The 27,571-nt window shown below is 41.1% G+C and overlaps 3 protein-coding genes across 5 annotated transcripts in view; 2 read left to right on the forward strand and 1 right to left on the reverse strand.

Annotated features, from left to right (window-relative positions):
• LOC139385237 (cGMP-inhibited 3',5'-cyclic phosphodiesterase 3B-like) overlaps positions 1-12,845 on the reverse strand; it is an 84,467-nt gene extending 71,622 nt beyond the window's left edge. For 2 of the 3 annotated variants that reach the window (XM_071130380.1, XM_071130379.1), the window contains exon 1: positions 11,729-12,794. In XM_071130380.1, the coding sequence (XP_070986481.1) occupies positions 11,729-12,619 (891 nt within the window). In that variant the 5' untranslated portion in view covers positions 12,620-12,794. Of the gene's footprint in view, positions 1-11,728 lie in introns of all 3 variants that reach the window. The other variant, XM_071130381.1, reaches the window with a different exon arrangement.
• Positions 12,846-13,783: 938 nt separating this feature from the next.
• Positions 13,784-18,007, forward strand: LOC139385238 (proteasome subunit alpha type-1-like). Its single transcript, XM_071130382.1, has 10 exons — positions 13,784-13,927; positions 14,629-14,673; positions 14,754-14,855; positions 14,955-15,058; positions 15,161-15,249; positions 15,366-15,436; positions 15,520-15,649; positions 15,722-15,801; positions 17,465-17,569; positions 17,724-18,007. The coding sequence occupies exons 1-10, from the start codon at positions 13,925-13,927 to the stop codon at positions 17,781-17,783; spliced, it is 789 nt and encodes a 262-aa protein (XP_070986483.1). The 5' UTR covers positions 13,784-13,924; the 3' UTR covers positions 17,784-18,007.
• A 523-nt stretch (positions 18,008-18,530) lies between these two features.
• Positions 18,531-25,979, forward strand: LOC139384985 (coatomer subunit beta). Its single transcript, XM_071129947.1, has 22 exons — positions 18,531-18,742; positions 19,207-19,360; positions 19,490-19,719; positions 19,849-20,018; positions 20,121-20,235; positions 20,325-20,417; positions 21,152-21,289; positions 21,378-21,497; positions 21,614-21,721; positions 21,828-21,974; positions 22,077-22,222; positions 22,335-22,431; positions 22,527-22,687; positions 22,796-22,916; positions 23,021-23,248; positions 23,437-23,616; positions 24,018-24,162; positions 24,299-24,418; positions 24,527-24,672; positions 24,756-24,845; positions 25,295-25,450; positions 25,637-25,979. Exons 2-22 carry the CDS (start codon positions 19,270-19,272, stop codon positions 25,694-25,696), a joined length of 2,862 nt encoding a protein of 953 aa, XP_070986048.1. The 5' UTR covers positions 18,531-18,742; positions 19,207-19,269; the 3' UTR covers positions 25,697-25,979.
• The last annotated feature ends 1,592 nt before the right edge of the window (positions 25,980-27,571 follow it).

A 27,571-nucleotide genomic window follows, 5' to 3' on the forward strand; every position in this document is an offset into this window, starting at 1 on the left:
TCTCACAAAGACACGGCAGTTGGAACCAAAAATCGCAAATTTTGACCCATCAGACCAAAGGACAGATTTCCATTAGTCCATTGCTCGTGTTTCTTGGCCCAAGCAAGTATTCTTACTGGTGTCCTTTAGTAGTGGTTTCTTTGAAGCAATCCGACCATGAAGGCCTGATTCTTGCAGTCTCCTCTGAAGAGTTGATATTAAGATGTGTCTGTTACTTGAACTCCGTGAGGTGCAATCTGAGGTCCAGTTAATTGACGATTTATGAGACTAGTATCTATAATGAATTTATCCTCTGCAGCAGAGGTAACTCTGGGTCTTCCTTTCCTGTGGCGGTCCTCATACGAGCCAGTTTCATCATAGCGCTTGATTGTTTTTGCGACTGCACTTGAAAAAAACTTTCAAAGTTCTTGAAATTATCCGGATTGCCTGACCTTCATGTCTTAAAAGTAATGATGGACTGTCGTTTCTCTTTGCTTATTTGAGCTGTTCTTGCCATAATATTGACTAGGTCTTTCTTCTGTATACCAATCCTATCTTGTCAAAACACAACTGATTGGCTCAAACGGATTAAGAACGAATGAAATTCCACCAATTAACATCTAACAAGGCACACCTGTTAATTGAAATGCATTCCAGGTGACTACCTCATGAAGCTGGTTGAGAGAATGCCAAGAGTGTGCAAAGCTGTCATTAGGGCTCTCGAGGGGTGCAGGGGTCTAAGGCACTACATCTCAGTGCTAGAGGTGTCACTACAGACCCTGGTTTGATTTCAGGCTGAATCACAACCGGCCGTGGGAGTCCCCATAGGGTGGCACACAATTGGCCCAGCATCGCCCGGGTTTGGCCGGGGTAGGCAGTCATTGTAAATAAGAATTTGATCTTAACTGACTTGCCTAGTTAAATAAAGACTAAATAAATTGTTTTATATAAAAGGCAAAGGGTGGCTACTTTGAAGAATCTCAAATATAACATATTTTTTAGATTTGTTTAACACTTTTTCGGTTACAACATGATTCCATACGTGTTATTTAATAGTTGTGATGTCTTCACTATTATCTCTATTGTGTGGGAATACTTTTCCAAATAAAAATTTGCTGGTGATTTTACAGTGTTTTATGTCCAACCATTAAAAAAGATGAGGAACCTTGCCATAGAGCATGATTTAGGTGAGATTGTATTATTTTTATTAAATTGTGCCTGTCATTTCTTTAAATGCAATTTACTTCTATTCTTAAAATGTGGCTGGCGGACATTGTGGGACAGGGGCAGAGAGAAAGCAGACTCAAAGGGCCTGACAGAGAGAGGGGTGTCAAGAGTAAGATAGCATGCAGAATAAAGAGTAGTGCTTTATAAGAGGGTCTTATGAGACAGACACTGTGGGTCACATCCAGGCAAGGGGCCTGGGCTTCCTCAGTCAGGGGCCAGCGTTAACACTCCACCCCTCATTCCGCCATCTTTTATTACGGACCAAATGAGGATGAAGAAAAAGAGTGCAACAGCATTGCAATACATCTGGGGGTTACACACTTATACCAATGACTGACCTTTTAATAATGAGACAATTGATCAATTATTAAGGTCAAGATTCTTTTTAAAAGTGTATTTCTACAAGTCTATCTTTGAAAAATTGATAGCTAGCAGATAGTGGAAAGGAGGATGATCGGTTCAGATATCAATATGAGTACTAAATTCTTCAATACCAACTAAGACTTTTTAATATCAGGTTGGCCCGGAATGTCTATATTAGCACATCCCTACTATAGCTAGACTGTTTGGGGGTTGTTTTCAGGATTTTAATTGGTGAGGAAAATACTTCCCGTGGATTTCTGATATAAATTATTTTGGAAAAGGAACACACTGAGGACATTTGTGGGAAATCCTTTTTGCCTATCCCTAACCCTTCTTGGGGGCGAATTTATTCACTTTGTTCCGCTGAGGCTTCATTTTTAATCATATGAACACCTTCGCTGAAACAAAAACAGAAATCCCTCCCATCCTGCTCCATAAATTATGAATCAGTAGTCTCGCCATCACTTCATTAATACGTTATGTTCACAGTGAGATCTCTAAAATGGCAGCAGCAGCATCCGTGTTGAGTAGGGCTTTCCCTCCCAGACTGCCTGACACATTGAAGGATCTCACCAACAACAGACAGATGTGTTCACTCCACACAGAGGTCGTCAGCATACAGCTGCACTGCAAGACAAACCGACCGGTAGGTCACATGAACACAGGGCCACCGCTTATTGTTTTGAAAACTTGGTGATCCATTAGTTTTCTAGTAAACACAAACGGCTATTTTGACACTTTCATAGCCATGTAAATCAGACTATGGAAAGCAGCATAGGAATTAGAGGTTGACCGATTAAATCGGCATAGCCGAATAATTAGGGCCGATTTCAAGTTAACAAATCGGTAATCGTCATTTTTGGACGACGATTATGGCCGATTACATTGCACTCCACGAGGAGACTGCGTGGCAGGCTGACTACCTGTTATGCGAGTGCAGCAAGGAGCCAAGGTAAGCTGCTAGCTAGCATTAAACTTACCTTGTAAAAAACAATCAATCTTAACATAATCACTAGTTAAACTAGTAATATCATCAACCATGTGTAGTTAACTAGCTTGTCCTGCATTGCCTGTTAAATTATCATCAGATCACAGCCTACTTCGCCAAACGGCTGATGATTTAACAAGCGCATTCGTGAAAAAAGCACAATCGTTGCACCAATGAACCTAACCATCAACATCAATGTCTTTCTTAAATTCAATACATAAGTATATATATTTAAACCTGCATTTTTAGTTAAAATAAATTCATGTTAGCAGGCAATATTAACTGGGGCAAGCAGAGTCAGGGTATATGCAGCAGTTTGGGCCGCCTGGCTCGTTGCGAACTGTGTGAAGACCATTTCTTCCTAGCAAAGACCGTAAAATATTTAACAGAATTTTACATAATTATGACATAACATTGAAGGTTGTGCAATGTAACAGCAATATTTAGACTTAGGGTTGCCACCTGTTCGATAAAATACGTAACGGTTTCGTATTTCACTGAAAGAATAAACAACGTTTTGTTTTCAAAATGATAGTTTCGGGATTTTACCATATTAATGACCGAAGGCTCATATTTCTGTGTGTTTATTATGTTATAATTAAGTCTATGATTTGATATAGCAGTCTGACTGAGCGGTGGTAGGCAGCAGCAGGCTTGTAAGCATTCATTCAACCAGCACTTTCCTGCATTTGCCAGCAGCTCTTTCCTGTGCTTCAAGCATTGAGCTGTTTATGACTTCAAGCCTATCAACTCCTGAGATTAGGCTGGTGTAACCGATGTGAAATGGCTAGCTAGTTAGCGGGGTGCGCGCTAATAGCGTTTCAAACGTCACTCGCTCTGAGACTTGGAGTAGTTGTTCCCCTTGCTCTGCAAGGGCCGCGGATTTTGTGGAGCGATGGGTAACGATGCTTCGAGGGTGGCTGTTGTCGATGTGTTTCTGGTTCGAGCCCAGGCAGGGGCGAGGAGAGGGATGGAAGCTATACTGTTACACTGGCAATTCTATAAGAACCTCCAATAGTCAAAGGTATACGAAATACAAATGGTATAGAGAGAAATAGTCCTATAAATACTATATTAACTACAACCTAAAACCTCTTACCTTGGAATATTGAAGTCTCATGTTAAAAGGAACCACCAGCTTTCATATGTTCTCATGTTCTGAGCAAGGAACTTAAACGTTAGCTTTTTTACATGGCACATATTGCACTTTTACTTTCTTCTCCAATACTTTATTTTTGCATTATTTAAACCAAATTGAACATGTTTGATTATTTGAGGCTAAATTTATTTTTTTATTGATGTATTATATTAAGTTAAAATAAGTGTTCATTCAGTATTGTTGTAATTGTCATTATTACAAATAAATAAAAATTGGCCGATTAATCGGTATCGGCTTTTTTTGGTCCTCCAATAAATCGGTATCGGCGTCGAAAAATCATAATCGGTCGACCTCTACTTTAAACATCTAAGAATCAATTTGGAGAGGCGATAGGACTGAATGAGCAGTAGGGAGGTGATTGAAGGCATTGTTGGAGCCCATGCCGCCATGTCCTTTTCAGAGAGCAAAAGCAGTCATGCGCTGAGAAGCCAAGCACCTGCGATAACAGGCCCTCAGCAAGCGTCAACGCCCGCCCACCACACCGACCCACTTGCCTCCAGCTGCACAATGCCAAACCCACAGACAAACTTCCTTATGAGTTCAAGATAAACCGATAAAACCACAACTGCCCATAGACTCACACCAGGAGAAACAGAACATACAGCTCAGTTACTTTGTGTGTGTGTATATATAAATATATGTGTGTGTGTGTGTGTGTGTGTGTGTGTGTGTGTGTGTGTAGGACACAAGTTCTTTAAGTCACTCATTAACCTTAGATCACTTTCTCTTTAAATACTTTATATTTGTCCTCATATCTAGCCTACCAATATGCCACAAAGTGTAGTGATGTGACACAGGATGTCAGTACACTACACAGGATGTCCAACCTGCCCCTTTGCAGGAATGACACACGTCAAACAATAGACAAAAAAAATCTGATTTTGTCATGATAGTCCAAACACCACCCAAAAAATGAGAAACGGTCTGGTACCAAATCATGGATTTCTTTTTCCCAAAAGACAGGCAACGACTTTGGTTTATGCCTAGACAAAGTGACTGTTTTTCATTTGTGTGAACTCTTTAGGAAGTGTGGGGCCAACATATCTGTTCCATGAAAACATTGCTACAAATGTAGGACTTTTATTCTGTGAGAAATGTGACCTATACAGGTAAAAGCACTGTATGGTCTTTCTACCGTTCTCATGTGTGCAGTATTTTACCATTATTCTATCACTGAAAAAATAACATGATAACAACTGTGTCATACTGCAGGAATAATACTAGCCTATAGAATACTGCCTAATCATGTAGGCTGTCCATCTTACTACAGAAATCAAGACTTTAATACAATTACAAGTTCAAAACCTCAAAACCTCACTGTGTGAACTCAAGTGTTTAATTGTTCTATTGACTGCTCCTATAGTATAATATGGAATACTGGCACATTATACTATAGGAATACTGGCACATTATACTATAGGAATACTGGCACATTATACTATAGGAGCACGGGACCATGCGTTTAAAATGTGTTTGTCAATCTCCTGTTTTCTGTAACCAAAATTGCATTTCAGGTAGAGGAGGTTCCATCACTGGGGACAGGAATGTACACCTGTTTTACTGTAGGCCCTTGTTCACAGTTTCAGGTTAGGTTTTGCTTTCTTTTGAGTTTGTGCAACGCAAACTAATAATTCAATGTCAAACAGACGATGCACAAGATGTCAAAACAGATTTCAAGCAGCACTAGACGCACCTTCTGGTCCATGCCACTGTAGTTGGGTTTAAAGACGTAGCAGGCTGCGCTGATGACGAGCACATAGTCATTACACTGTGGGAAGGAAGGCTGTGACTCACAGGCAGGGGCCAGGGAGAGGGCCTGTTAGCTGGGCTCATCAGGTGGAGAAGCCATGAGGCCAGACATGACGTGAGACCGCACATCAATGAGATATTCCCACAAAACTGCAATGACCAATTATCACTATAGTTGGCTAGTCCATCAGTTTAGGAACCACAATGGGGTCTGTTGGCTACCAACTGGCTAAAACACTTCAAAAGAGCAAGCGTAATGTATGAAGACTAAGTTTCCAAAGAGAATCAGGAAGTGCAGGAGAGGTCGAGGTGTTGTGGTGTACTAGCTAGGTCATAAGATCACAGGACAGAGTGTGGCGTCTTTATCTCAACCAAGTAAGACGCTCATAAGTTTAATGTTGCTCTCCATTCACAACACATTCACAGCCATTTGCTAGTCAGCAAAGAATACAGATTCAATGTTTTTATTTCACCTTTAGTAAACCAGGTAGGCAAGTTGAGAACAAGTTCAATGTACCTTCCTCAGTAACATCCCCTGAAAGTATGACAATTGTACTATCTATATGAGGGAGGGTACTATTACAAGATAATGAGCTACATTGTCTGTCCGACATACAACGCAAGCAAAGATGCCCAAAGTAACTTTTTAAATAGTTTGGAATAGGCCCACTGCTGATGGCAATGTCGTGTGCAAAGCACTTTTACACTGTTTACCTTAACTATTCATAAATGATCCCTACCTTCCCACAGACATCGTAAAAAGAAGGCTACTGTGACTGCGTGTATTATGTTCTAGGCCTATTTGTGCTCTGCAAGGATTGTTTTGCAGACAGATGACGTCACCTTTAAAGTAAAACTGCAATAAATTTCAAAGAATGTCAAATAATCTTGAAAACAACACAATAAATAAGATAACACACTGATGATTATGTAGTGATTTGATCTGATTTGAAATGTAAGACATTTGTCCAACTGTGTGTCCAACACTTAAGAGCCAAACTAGTCGACATCTGGACTTCTTTTGCCTGGCAGTTTTGGCTGTACTATTCATTGCTTTTTAGCATGAACTATCAAGCTGAAATCCAAACTTCAGTATCTTTATGAAAAACATGACTGATGTGCCAATGTAAATCAAACTTAAAAAATGTAATGTATCAGAGTCCAAAATAAGAAATACTGTATCAGTGCTTATGGCCTATCACTGATCATTCATCACTGGGACACTAAGTCTTATGCTCAGAACGTCTAACCTAATACCAGAGAAGGTTTCAGAATTACATTTTACAAAGTGAGGTGATAGACATGCAAATGAGATGTAAAACTTTCTCTTCTCTGCATTATGGTCCTCCTTAGTCATGCCTTTGTTAACCTATACAATTCATAATGAAGTAGACCTATATCATAGGTATTTGAACTGTATTAGTAGGTGTACAAAGGAGTGTCAAGCACAGTATGTAGACCTACATACAAAAAGAGCATTGTGTAACTTTGTGTTCCACGTTTAAAAAACAGCATAGTGAATTGTAGCAGCAGGGCTCTATAGTGCGACCATTTTACTTGCAAATGCGCCTAAATATTTTGCGGTGCTACCATGAATTTTAATCTAGGAGCATCTGTGTACCCCCTCCCCCCAAAAAAATAAATAAATAATAATCACCCAGATGATAATTGTTGCAATGATTACTTCACTATACCGCGCAGCCCGTGGAGAATACACTAAGCACAGATTCATGACCGTCATGCTTGCACAATTAATACAAAGAACCTGGCTTGTTACCGCAAATATTTTTCATTGTGCTCCTAAATTTCTTTGTGTGCTCCTACATTTTTCAACTTAGACGCGCACATGCTCCTTGTAAAAAAGAGTCAGAGTCCTGAGAAGAATGTGATAGTGCTCCATAACAAGGCCTACATACAGTTGAAGTCGGAAGTTTACATAAACTAGTTTTAATGACTCTAACCTAAGTGTTTCAACCACTCCACAAATGTCTTTTTAACAAACTATAGTTTTGGAAAGTCGGTTAGGACATCTACTTTGTGCATGACACAAGTAATTTTTCCAACAATTGTTTACAGACAAGACTATTTCACTGTATCACAATTCCAGTGGGTCAGAAGATTACATACACTAAGTTGACTGTGCCTTTAAACAGCTTGGAAAATTCCAGAACTTGATGTCATGGCTTTAGAAGCTTCTGATAGGCTAATTGACATCATTTGAGTCAATTGGAGGTGTACCTGTGGATGTATTTCAAGGCCTACCTTGAAACTCACTGCCTCTTTGCTTGATATCATGGGAAAATCAAAATAAATCAGCAAAGACCTCAGAAAAAAAATTGTAGACCTCCACAAGCCTGGTTCATCCTTGGGAGCAATTTCCAAACGCCTGAAGGTACCACGTTCATCTGTACAAACAATAGTACGCAAGTATAAACACCATAGGACCACGCAGCCATCATACCGCTCAGGAAGGAAACGCGTTCGGTCTCCTCGAGATCAATGTTCTTTGGTGCGAAAAGTGCAAATCAATCCCAGAACAGCAGCAAAGGACCTTGTGAAGATGCTGGAGGAAACAGGTACAAAAGTATCTATATCCACAGTATAACTCGTCCTATATCGACATAACCTGAAAGGCCGCTCGGCAAGGAAGAAGCCACTGCTCCAAAACCGGCATAAAAAATTCAGACAACGGTTTGCAACTGCACATGGGGACAAAGATCTGACTTTTTGGAGAAATGTCCTCTGGACTGATGAAACAAAAACAGAACTGTTTGGCCATAATGACCATCCTTATGTTTGGAGGAAAAGGGGGGAGGCTTGCAAGCCGAAGAACACCATCCCAACCGTGAAGTACGGGGGTGGCAGCATCATGTTGTGGGGTGCTTTGCTGCAGGAGGGACTGGTGCACTTCACAAAATAGATGACATGATGAGAAAGGAAAATGATGTGGATATATTGAAGCAACATATCAAGACATCAGTCAGGAAGTTCAAGCTTGGTCGCAAATGGGTCTTCCAAATGGACAATGACCCCAAGCATACTTCCAAAGTTGTGGCAACATGGCTTAAGGTCAACAAAGTCAAGGTATTGGAGTGGCCATCACAACGCCCTGACCTCAATCCCATAAGAACTGAAAAACCATGTGCGAGCAAGGAGGCCTACAAACCTGACGCAGTTACACCAGCTCTGTCAGGAGGAATGGGACAAAATTCACCCAACTTTTTGTGGGAAGCTTGTGGAAGGCTACCTGAAACGTTTGACCCAAGTTAAACAATTTAAAGGCAATACACTCAATTAGTATTTGGTAGCATGTAAACTTCTGACCCATTGGGAATGTGATGAAAGAAATAAAAGCTCTCTGCTATTATTCTGACATTTCACATTCTTAAAATAAAGTGGTAATCCTAACTGACCTAAGACAGGGAATTTTTACTAGGATTAAATGTCAAGAATTGTGAAAAACTGAGTTTAAATGTAGTTGGCTAAGGTGTATGTAAACTTCCGACTTTAACTGTAGTTATCATGTGAGAGTTCCAGCAAGAGACAGGCCTATTAAAACAGAGTTGTCTTTCAAAGACTAAATCATTTTGATTTCAACTGCACATGGTCTCATATCAAAAGGTGTTGGTGTTGATACGTGTCTGGCAGCTAACACTGAACATTTGTTGTGTGGAAACTAGAAACATTTAAAAAACAAGGCCTAAATGCATCACTGTCTGGCAACAAATGGGTCTAATGCAGAACAGGACACACAGCATACCATCACGTAAATACCAACAGAGCTTCTGGACAAAAGCAAGGATTGTGTCTAAACTTTGTATGCAAACCCAAATGTGGTTGACCACTGATCTTATATGGTGGTGTTGTTCATTTATAAATATTAATTTGTGGAAAATTGTATGATATTAATTGTGTATTTTTCCACATTGTCAATGTTGCAAGACACAATCTCTTTTAAGGTAAAAATCTTTTTTTTTTTAAGTGACATGAGTTAGTCTTTTCCACATTCCACACAGCATGTGTCATAAGCATCATGTGCTGACCCCAAAAAATATAAATTATTTTACTATACATTTTCTGATGAATCAATGACCAACAAATCATGTAATGTCATGATACATGAGGCGCCATTTAATGTGTGACCAAACAAGTCCAGTAATCTATGCATGTGTGGATGACAAGTATGATCAATGGTTAGTATTACGTTTGAGTTCGTCCTTTCAGTTCCCAACTAAATGTGTCTGCTAAGACCATATTTGAGCTAGGCTTAATTACTATTAGTCTACACTACATCATGACAAAGTGTGACATTCAGGACTTGACTGTGGACACTGTACCTGACGTACACATCACACTCTTAACGTCCTTGCCTACGATATTAAAAAATGGTCCTTCATCTAGGACAGTAGCACGTTTTGGGTAATGCTGGCACTCTTGTCCTCTCTTGTTAAGTCAATACAGTTGGACAACAGGCAGTGACATCTTTATTTCACTGATCAATACTGGTCTACACAAATGCCCCTCACTGCCTGACAACATTAACGCTAGACCAGACCTGTATGGTAGTATCCAGACTTGAGCCTGCAATCTATTCCTGACAACATCCACTGCAGGACAATGAGTCAAATGAACAAAGAACAAATTCAATGTTGTGTTGTATGAGTGAAGTGTGCTATTACAACACCGTAATAAAACATCCTTTATGCTGCGTATGTGTCTTATCTTTTCAGAATAATCTCCATCTTTAAGGTAGTCCAGTTTACAACAAAGGCTATTGCTGAAACAATATTTGTCAGGGCACTTTTATAAAACGTCACAGGTTCAGACAGAATCAGAGAGGCAAAACTAAATTCGGATAAATCAAACTGATAATGAACAATATGATAGGCTAATCTAATATGGTCAGAGAGGGCAGAGCACATACTAAAATGTCAGCTGAACATATTGCCCTCGTTGGATTTGAAAACTCTTACTGTTAATGTGTGACATTACGCCTAAATATTTCACAAATAAACTAGAATCAGCTACCATCACTGATAATAAAAGGAAGGCAGACTGCAATCCATAAAGTTTCTACACACAAATAGCCTGTTTATATAAATCTTTAAAGGAATTACATTCCTTTAGGGTTTTAAAATATGGAACATAATTTGATGTTAACGCCTGATGTCTATTTACTGTCAGAGTGGAGGGCCCTGTCCTTCCAAAAACAGCTTCTTTCTGATACACAATTGGTTCTTGAGCTTAGATATTGAAAATGTAAGCAAGCTAGCAATATTTCACATCCCTGAATGTAATGATTGGGCATGCTGAATGTTATGACTGGGCATGCATAAGAAAGTAATATGTTGTCAAGTCATCAACTTCTTCATAAAATCAAGGGGCATTTAAAAAAAAATTGTAGCCTATAACATTTTACAGACAGAATCTTTAAAAAGGGCTTGCCTTGCTCAGCTGGGTCAGTGATATTGTTTGTTTACAATCAACTGTAAGTGTGAACAGGATGTTTGACTATTCGGGGGGTCTTGGATGAATATCTTCCATCTTGAACTATTGGGGAATGAATATCCTCCGTGGTTACAATACATTGCCTGGAATACAGTGAGTGTTGAAGCCAAATAAATACACTTGATGTTACTCCCACTTTCCATTGCAGTGGCCTCACATCCTAACTACAGTGAAATAATAACCTTATAGAGAACTTCAGAGATTAGTGAACATGTAGCACTAACCACTTATTTTCTAAGCCTATATGAAAATTACGCTTGTGAGTGAATTACTAAATAATGATCATTGCATTGATTACTCTACCATAAGTGATCACCCTTGAACTTGGACTTAACTTGTTTGACAGGTTTTCCTGTCATCAACTCAACACTCAACAAACAAGAATAGAATAGGATGTCTGAATAAAAGTTACTTAGGTAAATTAACTTTCTGGTGCGTGCGGCTGCATGTTTTAGTCATATGGATTTAATTATTGCAGGACCATCAGAATAGTTTATTTCAAGAGACGATTATTTGGTGTGAGTAGAGGTGAGTGACCTGGATGGTGAATAGTTCAGCAGTGTAGGGGTGATTGTCTGTCTGGACTACTGTAGGCCTATGCATTCTGGGTATGGGGTTTAATTGCCTCCTTGCTGGAGACCACAGGTTCAAGGTTGTGTACTCTTGCGCACGTGTGCTCACTCTGAGCAGTCAGTGATACGTTTTGCACAAATGAATGAAGGCAATGATGAACTTGATGCCAGCCCATGACCTACCTGTTCTCTGGATATGCACGGTAACGAAGGTCTGCGAGGCATTTTACAGCTGCCATAATAGCTGGTCGACGTTTCCCCCAAAGAAACACAACTGGATCTTCTCCTGGGTCTGATCACAGGGACTTTCTCCTCGTTGCTGGAGATCCTATTCGGCGTTTCCCTCGACGGGTAATAATGGTCAAAACAGAGGGACAAGAGCGAGCCTGAGACACCCGCCAAACACGCAAACACGGGTCTCAGGAGTGCAGGCAGACAGCTCAGACTGGTGAAAGACACCAACCACACAACACTGGCAAACACCAGGATCAGAACACTGTGTTTGAGTTTCAAAGTGGGGATCAGTGTTAGGAGACCCACACACCCCAACACGAATAACAACCTGCCAAACATTTGCATCTGGTGTTGGTCCTCTCCCCACTGCAAAAACCGCAAAACTAAAAAATCCCCTAAGTAACATGATGCTGGCAGTGACACAAGCCAACATTTATTACTTTCCCTCTTTTTCCTCCTTAAATAAAAGGTCAAAAAGAAGAATGCACAGCCTATGCTAAAGAGAGGGCTGATGGACTGAGAGAAGCCCGACAGAAAAGTCCGCAAATCCCAAAAGCTGAAGTCACTTTGTAAGCTCCTGGAAATAAGCAACGAAACTGCAAAAATTGCGAATGCACCCAGGTATAGGCCAGAAATTCTAAATATTTTTGAATTCAGAATGTCCTCAATGCAAAACCTACAGACGTTAAACAAAAATCCCCTTTGATGGTCTTGTTTTAAAGGGGTGACGCAGCTCTTCACATAGCCGTTCCTGAAGCTCTCTGTGCTGTTTGCATTGGCAACCCCATCGTGGTGCCTGATTTTACTGTGCAAAACCTCTCCTTCCTCGCGAACAGCCATGTTTTCAACTGTAGCTCCTTGGATTCCTTCAAAAGTTTCCTTCTCCCAATATTCTCGACGTATTAACACTCAACTACATGACGGCAAACGCACTCCATGGTCACTCAAACGTGCTCAAACATTTTGACTAAAAGAAAGAGAAGGTGAAATGTTGTTGTTTTTAGATAAAAGGGACTCCGTGTCGCCGCCTAGATGTGACAATCCGCTACAAAAACTACAGATCTACACAGGCACGCGCTCTGCAGCACTGGAACAAACCGTGCACTCTCATGGTCGGTCAGAAAACGGAAGAAGAGTGCTGCTATATAAAATCTAAGGCTGTCGGAGTTAATCAGCTCGAGTTAACTTTTTGTAATTTTAGTGCACGCGTTTTTTAAATCACAATTAATTTCATTGTCTGAACGCGTTCATAATACACTGAAAACCCCCCCAAAAAAATAATAATATGTACAGCTAAAAACAACCACGCAACGTCAACATGTTGACAGTGAGGTTAAAGAAAGTGTGCATTTATCAATTTACCTGAGTTTGCTTGCGTTACTTTGGACAAAATCCAAACGTCAAATGATCTTGCCTTCAAACAGATATGCAACTTGATCTGTTTCATTAGGATTTTATGATTGATAAAGTACATTTTGGCCAACAATAAGGCCCATTATTTGAAGATTTAGCCATTATTATTAGTGGTAGTAGAAGTAGTAGTAATAATAGTAGTAGTTATTTTCTAGTGTAATTACACAGCCAGGCTATTGTACCCCTATCTAGGCCTAATTACTCTGGCAGGCCTGTGATATTGAAAGATTTTCAAATATGTTCAACTAACGAAATCTACCACTTCATTTAAAAAAAAAATGCTTAATCTTAGAATACCTATTTTGTATGTGTTCTAATGAGACTTTGTAAATGAAAGCAATGTTCCTCCAAGGAATCGCATATTTTGAGCTCTACATATATCAGAGAAGATGGAACTCTATTTGGATATATCATAGAAAGCAAGTGATATTTATGTAAGAATAATCGACATTTTCAGGGGGAAATAGTTATTTCGACGAGATTGTAGATTATGTTTAACATTAGGTGTATTGAGTAATTGCACGCTTTTACTTTGTGTATTGTGGGGGTTTCTGATTTCTTCAGCAGTGTCTGGTGAATAATTTCACATCACATCTGGCAGAGAGAAAAATACAGAACGCGGTTCCCCCTCTCTGTGATCTACTTGTTTCCCTTTGCGCAGACATCAATAGGAAAAGTAATCAAGCACTCATCGGTTATCTGAGGCTCTTGTTGGTGGAAAGCTCTATCATCATGGTAAGCTTGGAATAAATAATATAATATGTACGATATATAAAAAATGAATGCAAACGTATTAAGTAAATGCACCAGAAATCTCTGTTATCTGTAGTTGGATGGAAAGGCTACCTAGCTAACTAGTTAGCTATCCAGCAATGAGTAAGCATTTAGTTAAGTTTACTAGCCACGCTACTGTACCGGTAAAAAAAAGGGTAATGAAATAGAAAGCCAGCTAAGACAACAACAAATGCTATGACTGCATCCCTAACCTGTGACTATCCCATATTTTGGGTAGAATATGATAGGAGTAGCTAACTTCTTGCTTAATGTTATTAGCTAAAATTTTAATCAATGGTAGTAGCTAGCTAGCTAGCTAATGTTATCTATTCAGCTAACGTTAGCGAGCTTAGCTACTTCTTCACAACTTGAAGTCAAACTTCACTGTGTGAAGACCAAGCTGTGTTGCTAGCTAGTTAAATCAGCGCTGTTTTAGCTGAGTCATTGACTTGTTAAAGACACTTAAGAAGTAACTGTTACCATTAAAAAATGGGCTTTGGGCAGCCAATATAAACAATGGAGCAATAATGGGTTCCATGATAACATTTTCACATGCAAATTGAACTTGATTTCTATTATGGAATCAATGATGACATATTGTACTATGACGACAGCAACATGTAGGTTTCTAGATTGTGGACTAATTTTTGTATTTTTCTTAGTTCCGCAACCAGTATGACAATGATGTCACAGTTTGGAGTCCACAGGTAAGTCTGCAAATATAGGTAACATAACAGTTCAGCTGCAATATTTGTGACTCATAACAGGTCACTGTTTTGTGTTTCAGGGGCGTATTCATCAGATTGAATATGCTATGGAAGCAGTGAAACAAGGATCTGCCACAGTGGGTCTGAAATCTCGCAGTCATGCTGTGCTTGTGGCTCTGAAGGTACAATTTGCATTGATTTTACATTTGCATTCAAGGACATGATTAAATGAAAAGTAGTGTAAAGTCTATTTATAATCCTAATTTTGTGTTCTTGTCCAGAGAGCTCAGTCCGAGTTGGCTGCCCATCAGAAGAAAATTCTACATGTCGACAGCCATATTGGCATCTCCATTGCTGGCCTCACTGCTGATGCAAGGCTACTCTGGTAAGAGAGGATCTGTTGTGCATGTTTTTTCATATTCTTGAAGAGAATTAGACAGTGTTCTTCTGACTGAGGTTAACACTTTCTTCCATCATACTCCTTCAGCAACTTTATGCGTCAGGAGTGCCTGGACTCCAGGTTTGTGTTTGATCGGCCTCTCCCTGTGTCCCGCTTGGTCACACTAATTGGAAGCAGTATCCTTTTACCACAAATTTAGTTTTTATGATGGTTAACATGAATTGTCTATATTGGTCATTTTAAAAGTTTACACCGTTGCAACTAAGACAATCCACCTTGACCTAGCACTCAGAAACCCAGATCCCTACACAGAGATATGGAAGAAGGCCTTATGGTGTGGGGTTACTCATCGCAGGATATGATGTAAGATATGTTTTGGTTGGTTTGTCCCTCTATAAATATTAGTGGAATAGTATGTCATATCTAATATTGTTTGTCTCATCTAGGATATGGGGCCACACATTTTCCAGACCTGCCCCTCTGCCAACTACTTTGATTGCAAGGCCATGTCCATAGGGGCCCGCTCCCAGTCTGCACGTACCTACTTGGAAAGACATATGGACACTTTTCTCGACTGTGAGTATTTTAAGCCTTTTCTTCTCTGCTTCTGATGTAAGCACGTTGTAAAACTTTCATTCTGTCTTGTAGGTGAACGGAATGACCTGGTTCAACATGGCCTCCGGGGACTGAGAGAAACTCTACCTGCAGAACAAGATCTTACCACAAAGGTAAACCTTAAGCTTACTGCAAGCTCTATGGTGACGCAAGATTCAGAGCGTAGCGCAATGTTGGAATGTCATTTTTTTGTCACAAAAGGGGCAGCTTCTTGTAATACCATCCGGCATTCAACATGCTTTTCTACTGCCTGAAAATTGAGATGCGCCGTATCATTTTTTCCGCAGCCATGGGGGGCAGTGTTGTCACTTGGTTCCATCGATCCGATCTATAGATTATTAATCAAGTAGCCTAATTTCCATTGATAACCAAACAACAAGAATCCACCCAAAAAGGTATTTTGTTTAGAAGTTATAACTCAGGCTAGTGTGAAATGGTAGAACCTGCTATAGCCAACTAGCTAGCCATGTTCTTTTTTCTCTGTAAGTAAAACATTATGATGTTCTGTTTTTAGCTGATATGGGAATTAATACACAAGCAGCATATCAAACTGGGATAATGTTTTGGGCTACACTTAGTGATGTTACGTTTGATGCCTGAGCTCTGAGGCATGTGTCAAAATCTCTAAGAAGTGTACTTTGAAGCAGTGTGCCAATGCCTGTATCACTTTATCAGAAGAACGTTATTAATGACGTCCGAAGCTTCATTTCATCGAACAACCACCTGATTGGTTTGGTAGAAGACAAAAAGGCTATGCTGAGCAAACAATAATTTGGCTGCTCTAAATGATTTTGAACAGTAGGCGTACACTGTGTTAATTAAAGCCTTGAGTAATGAACCTATTTGACACAATTGTCTTGAAAACCTCAGCTTCAGGAAGCTTTGTTCCCCCATCAGTAGTTAAACCTGCAAGTATACAAATATTTGCCAGTGCATATGTTTAAATTATACATCTGATTATTTCACATGGAGATAGATGTGGGATGTTAAAAAGGCTAGCTAGCAACTAATAAAAATAAATAACATTACAAAACTTTGCTATCGCCCCCTTGTGAGTCACTAAACCTCTACCTACATGTAAATGTTTCCTCAATTACCTCAACTAACTCTGTACCGGTACACCCTGCATATCAAATCAAAGTGTATTTGTCACGTGCGCCGAGTACAACACCTTACAGTGAAATGCTTACTTACAGGCTCTAACCAATAGTGCAAAAAAGGTATTAGGTGAACAATGGGTAGGTAAAAAAATAAAACAACAGTAAAAAGACAGGCTATATACAGTAGCGAGGCTATAAAAGCAGCGAGGCTACGTACCAGTTAGTCAGGCTGATTGAGGTAGTATGTAGATATGGTTAAAGTGACTATGCATGTATGATAAACAGAGAGTAGCAGTAGCGTAAAAGAGGGGTTAGCGGGTGGCGATTTGATTTGAATGGGAGTGGGACCAGCAAGGATATCATGTTACCAAAACGTATCCCCTGCTCCAAAAATCCTGCTCCACCCACGTGCACGTAGATGAATGAAGTGAAGCTTGTAGTAACCTTAAGACTTTTCCATCAGGCTACTGTCCAATTATCTACTCCTCACCCTGAAGTGGGCTCTCATTCGCTCCCCATGAGGGGATGGACTGGTATAACTACTATTATGTGAAAACACCTAGCCATTCTTACACTAATCCAATGTTTTTAAATTCATGAGGGGTTCAGAGAGAAGGGTAGGGGATCAGAACACAACTTAAATCACAGATTGACAACTTACTGTCTGCCCTTTTAGAATGTGTCCATCGGGATTGTTGGCAAGGACATGGAGTTCACCATCTACGATGATGGCGATGTGGCATCATTCCTTGAAGGCCTTGAGGAGAGGCCACAGAGAAGGGTAAAAAACAACGTGGCAAATTTTGAATACAAATATTTTCTCAGAGGAAACTTGTCAAGAGGAACGGTTATTGCCTTAACTGAATAATGTACCGTCAATAATCTTATCTCCATACCTGACAATGCACATGCCTTGTCCTCTTGTTGTGCTGCAGGTTGCCCAGCCAGATGACGAGGTGGCAGCAGAGAAGCCAGAAGAGCCCATGGAGCTCTGAGATTGAAGTGTGTCCCAGACAGTGTGAAGATGACAAAGCTCTTATCCCTGATTCTTTCAGTCATTGGGTGGCATCCTGTCCACAACCAATATTCCACCCACACTCACTTGTAACTGTATCAACATGGAGAACAATTACCATTATGTTCAAGTCGACTATCTATGATTTTTGTTAGCCATTCAATGTTTGCATTCATTTTGTCATTAAAGACAACTTTTTCTGAACTTGTCTGGTTCGTTAAAATAAATGTAAATGTGATGTTATATTTTCTCATTACTGCATTGTCATTCTATGTTCTTATGTGGCCACTCGGTGGATGTTTTCAGAGAAGGTAGGAACTGAAGTGGGTTTATTTATACCTAAGCACCAACTGAACTTTGAACAAAAAAAAAAGAAAAACATAGATGTTCAAACATCATGACTAACCCGGGATTACTATGGACTTTATTGAATCATAATCACTGGTAACACAACCTACTTACAACCCCAACTGAAATGGTAGCCTTATATAATGTGGCTTGGTCAACCCTCTGGATTGGGCCATACCAAGTGATGGGGGATAAACAAAATCTACAATTCAATATTTCATAAAGAGCAAATGTATGTTACTTGTAGGAAAAATATGTAAAGCATCGGTTCAGAGTACATACATGGAGGCAATATAGAAGATTGTTATATTGGGAAACACTCATAATAAGAATTTCGTCTTCGCGTCTAGATATCCGGGTTATTTGTCCCTTTTCACTTGCTGTTGCAGTGATGTGGCTCAGAAAGTAGCTAATCTTCCACGTCACAGGGAAGTTGGGAACGGACAGCTCGAGAATATATCAGCAATTTTACAGCTGCCCAATTAAATAACAGACGCGACAAATGATATTTTGAAATATAGTAAACGTGCAGTAAAAGGCAGCAACGTGCTTATTTCTCTATCGTGACCAAGTGTGGAAAGATTGGTTTGGGTAATTATTCCAAATATGTTTTGGTATCCATCCACCATTTGCATGCTAACATTAGCTGTAATGGACGACAAGCGTTTGAGCTTGCTCAATTTGCAAAATCAAAACGTCTTAATAGGTTCTGTGAAGTGTTACTGGCATATTGCATATCTGTTTTTTTTTGTGAATATCACTGATTGAGCTGCTAATTCGTTAGGCCATTGACTTGTCAATAACTAGCATACTAGCTAACTAACAGCCGAGGCGGCCTGTGTGAATGAATAAAATTAACTAGCTACTATAGTAACGTTACTAACTACAATAGTACAAGCTAGCTAACTGACGTGTCGACTAGCTACCATATATTTCTTAGCTACAGCTGTGCAGTATTAGAAAGCACGAATCGTGTTCAGTAACTTATGTGCAATAGCATCTATGTTTACATTTTTCGGATTATGCATTAACATTACTTGATGGGTACTTCATAGGAATCATCTTAACAGTTCTGTTGATTGGGGTGTTGCAAGAGGAAAGACGATCCATCCGGCAAAATGACAGCCGCAGAGAATGTTTGTTACACTTTGATCAATGTTCCAAATGACACCGAACCTCCATCGGAAGTCAGTCTCAAAGCAGATTTAGGTAAGTGTCCTTTGTTGACCCTATCTGCATTGTCAATAGGCACCTAATTGGCTCTAAACAATCAGTGTGAATGATCTATGATTAGTGTGACTTTAAGAGTAATACAATGTAATTTTTTTCTGATATCAGAAAAAGGAGAGATCAAGGCAAAGACAGAGGCCCTGAAGAAGGTAATCATCATGATACTGAATGGAGAGAAGCTGCCAGGCCTACTGATGACCATCATCCGATTTGTCCTCCCACTTCAAGACCACACCATTAAAAAGCTTCTGCTAGTCTTTTGGGAGATTGTCCCCAAGACGACTCCAGATGGCAAGCTGCTTCAGGAGATGATCCTGGTCTGTGACGCCTACAGAAAGGTATAGTAGCATACTACACAAGTGTACTTTCTGTCTGAATGTTCGATAAATTATATAAGTAGCACAAAGTATGATGTGTGACTATTATCCTTGAATAAGAGGCATTAAATGTATGTTTGTCTGTTTCAGGACTTGCAGCACCCCAATGAGTTCATCCGTGGATCCACCCTGCGCTTCCTGTGCAAGTTGAAGGAGTCTGAGCTGCTGGAGCCCCTCATGCCAGCCATCCGCGCCTGCCTGGAGCACCGCCACAGCTACGTTCGCCGCAATGCTGTACTGGCCATCTACACAATCTACAGGTAAACTTACTGTAGTGATACAATACGGAAGTTCGATATGACTGTTTATGACCCTTAATGGAGAACATGGCATTTACTTGAGCAATTTTATTTCCATCTCAGGAACTTTGAAAATCTCATCCCAGATGCCCCTGAGTTGATCCATGATTTCCTTGTGAATGAAAAAGATGCCAGCTGCAAGAGAAATGCTTTCATGATGCTCATTCACGCAGACCAGGTCATTGCATCTTCAGTTTTTTATTTATTAGAGACTGCTCACCAACATTTCTGTGTCTGGGACTAACACTGGTCATTTCCACTGTGCAGGACAGAGCTCTGGATTACCTCAGCACCTGCATTGATCAAGTGCATACATTTGGAGATATTCTCCAGTTGGTCATTGTGGAACTCATTTACAAGGTGAGTCCTTCAGACATTTTCCCACCAGAAAATCCCACTAAAAACCTCCAGATATCTCTTTTGAGAAATATGTAAAGAAAAACACAGGATGTCACTTGATGTCTGTTTCTCTGTCTCACATGCACTGAGGAAGGAGCAAGCTGAAACATATGCCAATATGTGTGGTCTATTAAGACATTATGCTATGAGTTAAAGAAAATTAAAACGAAGCTTGAAGGGCCTCCCGAGTGGCGCAGGTCTAAGGCACTACATCACGCTAGAGATTCTGGGTTCGAGTCCAGGCTCTGTCTCAGCCGGATGCGACTGGGAGACCCATGTGGCGGCGCACAATTGGCCCAGCGTCATCCAGGTTAGGGGAGGGTTTGGTCAGGAGGGATGTACTTGTCCCATCGCGCACTAGCGACTCCTGTGACGGGCCGGGCTCAGTGCAGGCTGACACGGTCCCTATGTGTACTGTGTTTCCTCTGACACATTGGTGCGGCTGGCTTCCGGGTTAAGTGGGCATTATGTCAAGAAGCATTTGTGTTTTGGAGGACGTACGGCTCTCGACCTTCGTCTCTCCCGAGTCTGTACGGGAGTTGAAGAGATGAGACAAGACTGTAACTACCAATTTGATACCACGAAATTGGGTAGAAAAAGGGGTAAAGAAAACAACAAAGCTTCAATTGGAAATTATATCCACGTAAGTACTGGCATTTTTTATTTGTCATGTCTCTTGTTTCCTAAATGTTTAGGTGTGCCACGCTAACCCATCTGAGCGTGCCCGCTTCATCCGCTGCATCTACAACCTGTTGCAGTCCTCCAGCCCAGCCGTCAAGTACGAGGCAGCTGGCACTCTTGTCACACTGTCCAGCGCACCCACTGCCATCAAGGTACCCCCTCTCACTTATCTACAACACAGCACCGCTGTGGATTTTGGTCTGGTATTGTCTTTCAATGGCATTTGTGTATTTGTTCTAGGCTGCTGCCCAGTGCTACATCGACCTGATCATCAAGGAGAGTGACAACAACGTGAAGCTGATCGTCCTGGATCGTCTGATAGAGCTGAAGGAGCATCCCACTCATGAACGTGTTCTCCAGGTACTCCGACTTCACTTTCATTAATGCTCCTGGTGAACAGACTCAATGTTAGGTACCAGTAAGTCTTTGAAGTGCAATAATAACCTGGTTAACATGTCTGTTCTCTGTCCACCCAGGACCTGGTGATGGACATTCTTCGTGTTTTGAGCACGCCTGACCTCGAGGTCCGGAAGAAGACTCTGCAGCTGGCCTTGGACCTAGTTTCATCCCGAAACGTAGAGGAGGTGGGGGTGTCATCCTCAGGACTAATCTCTCCTGTCTCTGTGGACTCTCCTCTCCTGTCTATTTTGTAAAAGGATGATTATTCTAACTAAGGTGTTTGTGTTCCAGTTGGTGATAGTTCTGAAGAAGGAGGTGATTAAGACCAACAATGTGACGGAGCATGAGGACACTGATAAATTCAGGCAGCTTCTGGTGCGCACCCTCCACTCATGCAGTGTACGCTTCCCTGACATGGCGGCCAATGTCATTCCTGTGGTGAGTCTACCCTGTTCACACATACAAACCCTGAAATCAAACACAGCTAGGGTTATTCTGTCCTCTGTGATGTCATCTAAATAACATATGTGTGTCACTCAGCTGATGGAGTTCCTGAGTGACACTAATGAGGCAGCGGCGGCTGATGTGCTGGAGTTTGTGAGGGAGGCCATTCAGAGGTTCGACAACCTGAGGCCCCTCATCATCGAGAAGATGCTGGAAGTCTTCCACGCCATCAAGACTGTCAAGTAAGACCAAGACTGACAAGCTTGCATATAAATAGAGAATTGCAGGATACTTTTGGAGAATTACAGATTTGTAAAAATGTATGCCGACATCCAATCTTTTAAACTGTGTTAGGATCTACAGAGGAGCGCTTTGGATCCTGGGAGAATACTGCAGCACTAAAGAGGACATTCAGAGTGTGATGACAGAAGTGCGCAGGTCGCTTGGCGAGGTATGTGTGTGTGCTTATGGATTATTCATTCACTTTCAGTGTTCAATACCAGAGTGATACTTGATGCTAGTTGCTCATGTCTGTCCCTTTTTCAGATTCCCATAGTAGAGAACGAGATCAAGAAAGAGGCTGGAGAGGGGAAGCCGGAAGAAGAGGTGAGCGCAGCGCCAGCAGCCAAACTGGTGACAGAGATGGGCACCTACGTCACACAGAGCGCCCTCAGCTCCTCCCGACCCTCAAAGAAGGAAGAGGACAGGTAAGTCACCTTTTGTGTCTAAAATACATAGTTTCTTAGCTTGCAGTGATTGTCTTTCAGAAGTGGATGATATGACACTCAATGAAACTGTCATCCCTTTCCCTGTAGGCCTCCTCTCAGGGGCTTCTTGATGGACGGAGACTTCTATGTGGCAGCCTCCCTGGCCACAACCCTGACCAAAGTGGCCCTACGATATGTCGCCATCGTTCAAGATAAAAAGAGACAGAATGTAAGTATAGAACCTCTTATCTTCTGAAACGGTTGTGAAACATGTTCACTGTCCATTGAAAGTCATGAAATGATTTTAATGCTCTATCACCATCTCCCCTTCAGTCCTTTGTGGCTGAGTCTATGCTGATCATGGCCACTATCCTCCACTTGGGCAAGTCCTCTCTGCCCAAGAAGCCCATCACAGACGACGATGTGGACCGCATCTCTCTGTGCCTCAAGGTACTGTCCGAGTGCTCTCCCCTCATGAACGACATCTTTAATAAGGAGTGCCGCAAGTCCCTGTCTCACATGCTCACTGTCAGGCTGGAGGAGGAGAAGCTATCTCAGAAGGTAAGAAGCAGCGCTGGCTGCTAGATTATTAGACCATAGCTTCCAGTCCACTCTTCTCACTAAACCACTGCCTTCTCCCAGTTCAATCAGCTATACTCTAGTCCTCCCTTCACCTGGCTGCCTATCCATTTGGACACTGCTGGATTGTATTGCTATGTGCTGATGGTGTTCTGTGCTCTTATCCACAGAAAGAGTCAGAGAAACGGAACGTGCTGGTGCAGGCAGATGACCCCATTTCCTTTATGCAACTGACGGCCAAGAACGAGACATCCTCCAAGGAGGACCAGTTCCAGCTCAGTTTACTGGCTGCCATGGGAACCACTCTTAAGAAGGAGGCTAATGACCCCATGGCCTCCAAACTCAACAAGGTACACCTACAAGGACCCAGTAGACACACACACTGTTCTGTTACAGAATTACAAAATTGTGTGCTTGCGAATCACATGGTCATGTGCCTTTTTGGATAGTAGATGTATGTGATGTACCTCAAGTTGCCAGCAGGTGGCATTGTTTCCAACGTGACAGTGAGCCATAGCAACAGAGAAATCTGTGTTTTCTAGGTCTGTTCCATAGGTACGACTATGAAAGAGGGAATGAATATAACATTTTGAAGTTCAGGCTCTGGCATGGATTGTATCAGGATCCTATTCAGAAATGTACGTTTTCATCTTAGCTGTTAGTGCTGTTGAGGTAGTTATTGACACTTGCTCCGTTGTATAACAACCGGTTGGTGAGGACCATGTCATTCTGAGTGTATGTTGTATTGCAGGTTACCCAGCTGACTGGTTTCTCAGACCCAGTCTATGCTGAGGCCTATGTCCATGTCAACCAGTATGACATTGTGCTGGACGTGCTGGTCGTCAACCAAACCAACGACACCCTTCAGAATTGCACCCTGGAGCTGGCGACATTGGGTGAGGTTCTAGTCTATAGTTCATATGACTTTATGCAGAGTCATACAACCTTACTAAGGGCTGTTTCAGGGCAATTTCTCTTGTTTGCCATAGGTGATGTATGTCTAATGCTGATATCAACCTTTCAATCCAACAGGTGACCTCAAGCTGGTTGAGAAGCCTTCTCCTCTCACTCTGGCACCCCATGACTTTGCCAACATCAAGGCTAACGTCAAAGTGGCGTCCACAGAGAATGGCATCATATTTGGCAACATAGGTAAGAGGATCACTTCTAACTTCTGTCAGAATACTTGTCATGAATAATCTGATGCCAGCCTCCACTCCATGTGTATGACATCAGTTCTAATGTCTGTCTGTCTCTCAGTGTATGACGTATCAGGAGCTGCCAGCGACAGGAACTGCGTGGTCCTCAGTGACATCCACATTGACATCATGGACTACATCCAGCCAGCCTCGTGCACAGATGCAGAATTCAGACAGATGTGGGCTGAGTTTGAGTGGGAGAATAAGGTACTACTGCTAGATAAGAGAACTGTCCATATTTTGTTTTGTTAGTGTGTTCAGTGGATGATCGTAATAACACTTTATTCTAGGTGACGGTGAACACCAACATTGTAGACCTGAACGAGTACCTCCACCACATCCTCAGCTCCACCAACATGAAGTGCCTGACCCCAGAGAAGGTACAGTAGTCGTGGAATATTGCCGATTGAACTACATCAATAGGATGATGTGTAGGACAGAATGGAGGTTTTAAACCTGGCAGATAGGAAGGCTGAGTGGAAGTTGTCAGAGCGTCTAACATGTCTGTTGCTGCTACCCTTTTTACAGTGTTAGGATTTGATTTCTAAATGGCTTTTTATAATTGATAATTGATCTGATTGAATCAATCCGTTTGAAAAGAGAAGGGCACCTTGCGAGATACAGGCAATATATACCTATTTATTTTGTTTAAGGTTCTTCATCAATCCACTAATGGATTTAGACAGATAAGCTTGACTCTCTCTTATAATAGCCCTGTCTTCAGCAAACTGAGCACGTTTCTACAGGACCAATCAGACTCATACTACTGGGTCAAATAGGTAGTAATGCATGTGATGCTCACTCACTCCTTGTCTGTCCTTACAACCAGGCACTTTCTGGATTCTGTGGCTTCATGGCTGCCAACCTGTATGCCCGCTCCATCTTCGGTGAAGACGCCCTGGCCAACGTCAGCATTGAGAAGCCCATCCACCTGGGTCCTGATGCCCCTGTCAACGGACACATCCGCATCCGGGCCAAGAGCCAGGTGAGAAACTCACTTTCCACTCAGACTACATTCCAAAATGCACCCTATTCCCTTTATAGTGCAATACTTTTGTAAATAGGTTGCCATTTGCGACGGAAGTAGTAATGATAGAATAATGCAAACATCGGGGTGGAATTATTTTGTGAAGTTTATACATTGCAAGTAACACTTCCCCTCTCTCTACAGGGCATGGCGTTGAGTCTGGGTGACAAGATCAATCTTTCCCAGAAAAAAACATCTGCATAAAGTCAACTGAAAACCAGCAGTCCAACTGAGAACTCCACATCACTGGACAAGATTCATCTGCAAAGAAATGTGCTTTCTGCTAGTCCTCTCTAGTCTCTTCTATCTGTCTCTGGCCATAAACAGATAGCTTTTTTATGGCCATTTGATTAAGTACTGTTCTATATGTGGGTATGAGAGATTGTTTTACACCTCCTGTGTCAGGAATAAAATCCCTCTTACTGTCCTCCAAGTGATAGGCCAGGGATATCTTTAATTTTCAATAAACATGTAACATATAACAAAACATACTCCCAACATTTGTCAGACGATGGGCTGTTTGCATGTTCAGTCTTTCTTTACTTACATTAAGGGAAGGCGAGGTAGGAAAAACTTCGGCTCCACCACCCCTTAACTACGCTGTTGACAAAAGTTATGACAGTAAAGTTAAGTGCAATGTCATAGACTAAACCATGAAATATGGATTCAGTTTGAATGCACATTCCATCCACTACGGGTGTGTTTACACGGGCAGTCCAATTCTGATGTTTTTGCCACTAATTGGTCTTTTGACCAAACAAATGATCTGAATTGGGCTGCCTGGGAATAAGCAGCTTAGCTGATCTCATGTCCCATTGTGTTTACACTACAGATAATGACTCATCAAAGGGGTTATTGTATCAGATGCATGCAAATTCCTTGAAAGTAAAACTTTAAGATTTGTGGGGAAAGGATATTGCTTCTGTAAATTGCAAGTAATTGCATCAATGAAGTGAAAATGTATGTTTGTGCCAGGTCCCAAATTTCAAGTTATACAAATGTAGAGTGAATACAATCAACGTGCTATATGAGATCAGTCTTTGCCATGTATTGAAATGGTGTAATGATGAAAGATCAGCATCAAATCAAAATCCCTTGTCAATTTCTTGTCAGTCACACACATTTAGATTGCTTTGACTGCCTTTTCCACCTCACCATTATATAAAAAAAATCCCCAGTTGAATAGATACTCAAAAGTTCCCTTGCTTCTTGGAAAGGAAATTACATCATGTTTTGCCTTGTATGGAAAGATTTAGAATGTGAGCACTTCACACAAGTTCTCACTTTGACACACCTCTTCTGAATTTGATACCCACATTTCCTTTTGATTCTCATATTGAGACAGGCATGTTTAAAGGCAACATTACTGTGAAATGATGATTGATTGTAAGAAAAGAGTTTGAAAAACACAATTTTAGGCCAATAGTCAAAAGAGTTCAGACAAAACCCATGAATCATTAGGTCCTTTTCCTCTCAAGTCCTCATCTCACTCTAAAATCTGAAGACATAAAACTACACAGAATAGAAATTATGAATATTCAGTGATTCACATTTTTTTCTTAAACTTCCTGTTCTTGTGTTGTATCACAATGACTGACTGGAAAGAAGAGACCCAAACAACGCAGTAAATCAACAAGATTTCTTCCATTACAAACATCTCTCCCCTTTTTCAACCCAGAATTCCCCTTTAGCCTAGCCGTTTTAACTTTGTCAACATAAGGATTTCAGAGCTGTAAATGTAACATGGGTACAGAGCCATTAAGTGACCTACTGTAACATACATGACATGACAGGTCATATTTCCTGAAGTGTGGAGGGACTCGTGCACCGCCCCTGTTGTTCCTCTCCTACTCCACAGGCCGTGTGGACTATGATTTCAGCAGTTCATTTAAATTCCTCAAATGCCTTTGGCACTACGTTGCAGAGTGGGAGTCAATTGGAATTTGTTCATTCAGGAGTCTAAAATATAACATCTTGCTGAATAACCCTCCAGGGAGGAGACAGAGGGAAAATGAAGGAGAATCATATTATGTACTGTTCAGAGATTTTGCTGAGTTACAGTTCATATAAGGAAATCAG

The sequence above is a fragment of the Oncorhynchus clarkii genome, chromosome 26, assembly GCF_045791955.1.
Source record: "Oncorhynchus clarkii lewisi isolate Uvic-CL-2024 chromosome 26, UVic_Ocla_1.0, whole genome shotgun sequence".
Classification (NCBI taxonomy): domain Eukaryota; kingdom Metazoa; phylum Chordata; class Actinopteri; order Salmoniformes; family Salmonidae; genus Oncorhynchus; species Oncorhynchus clarkii.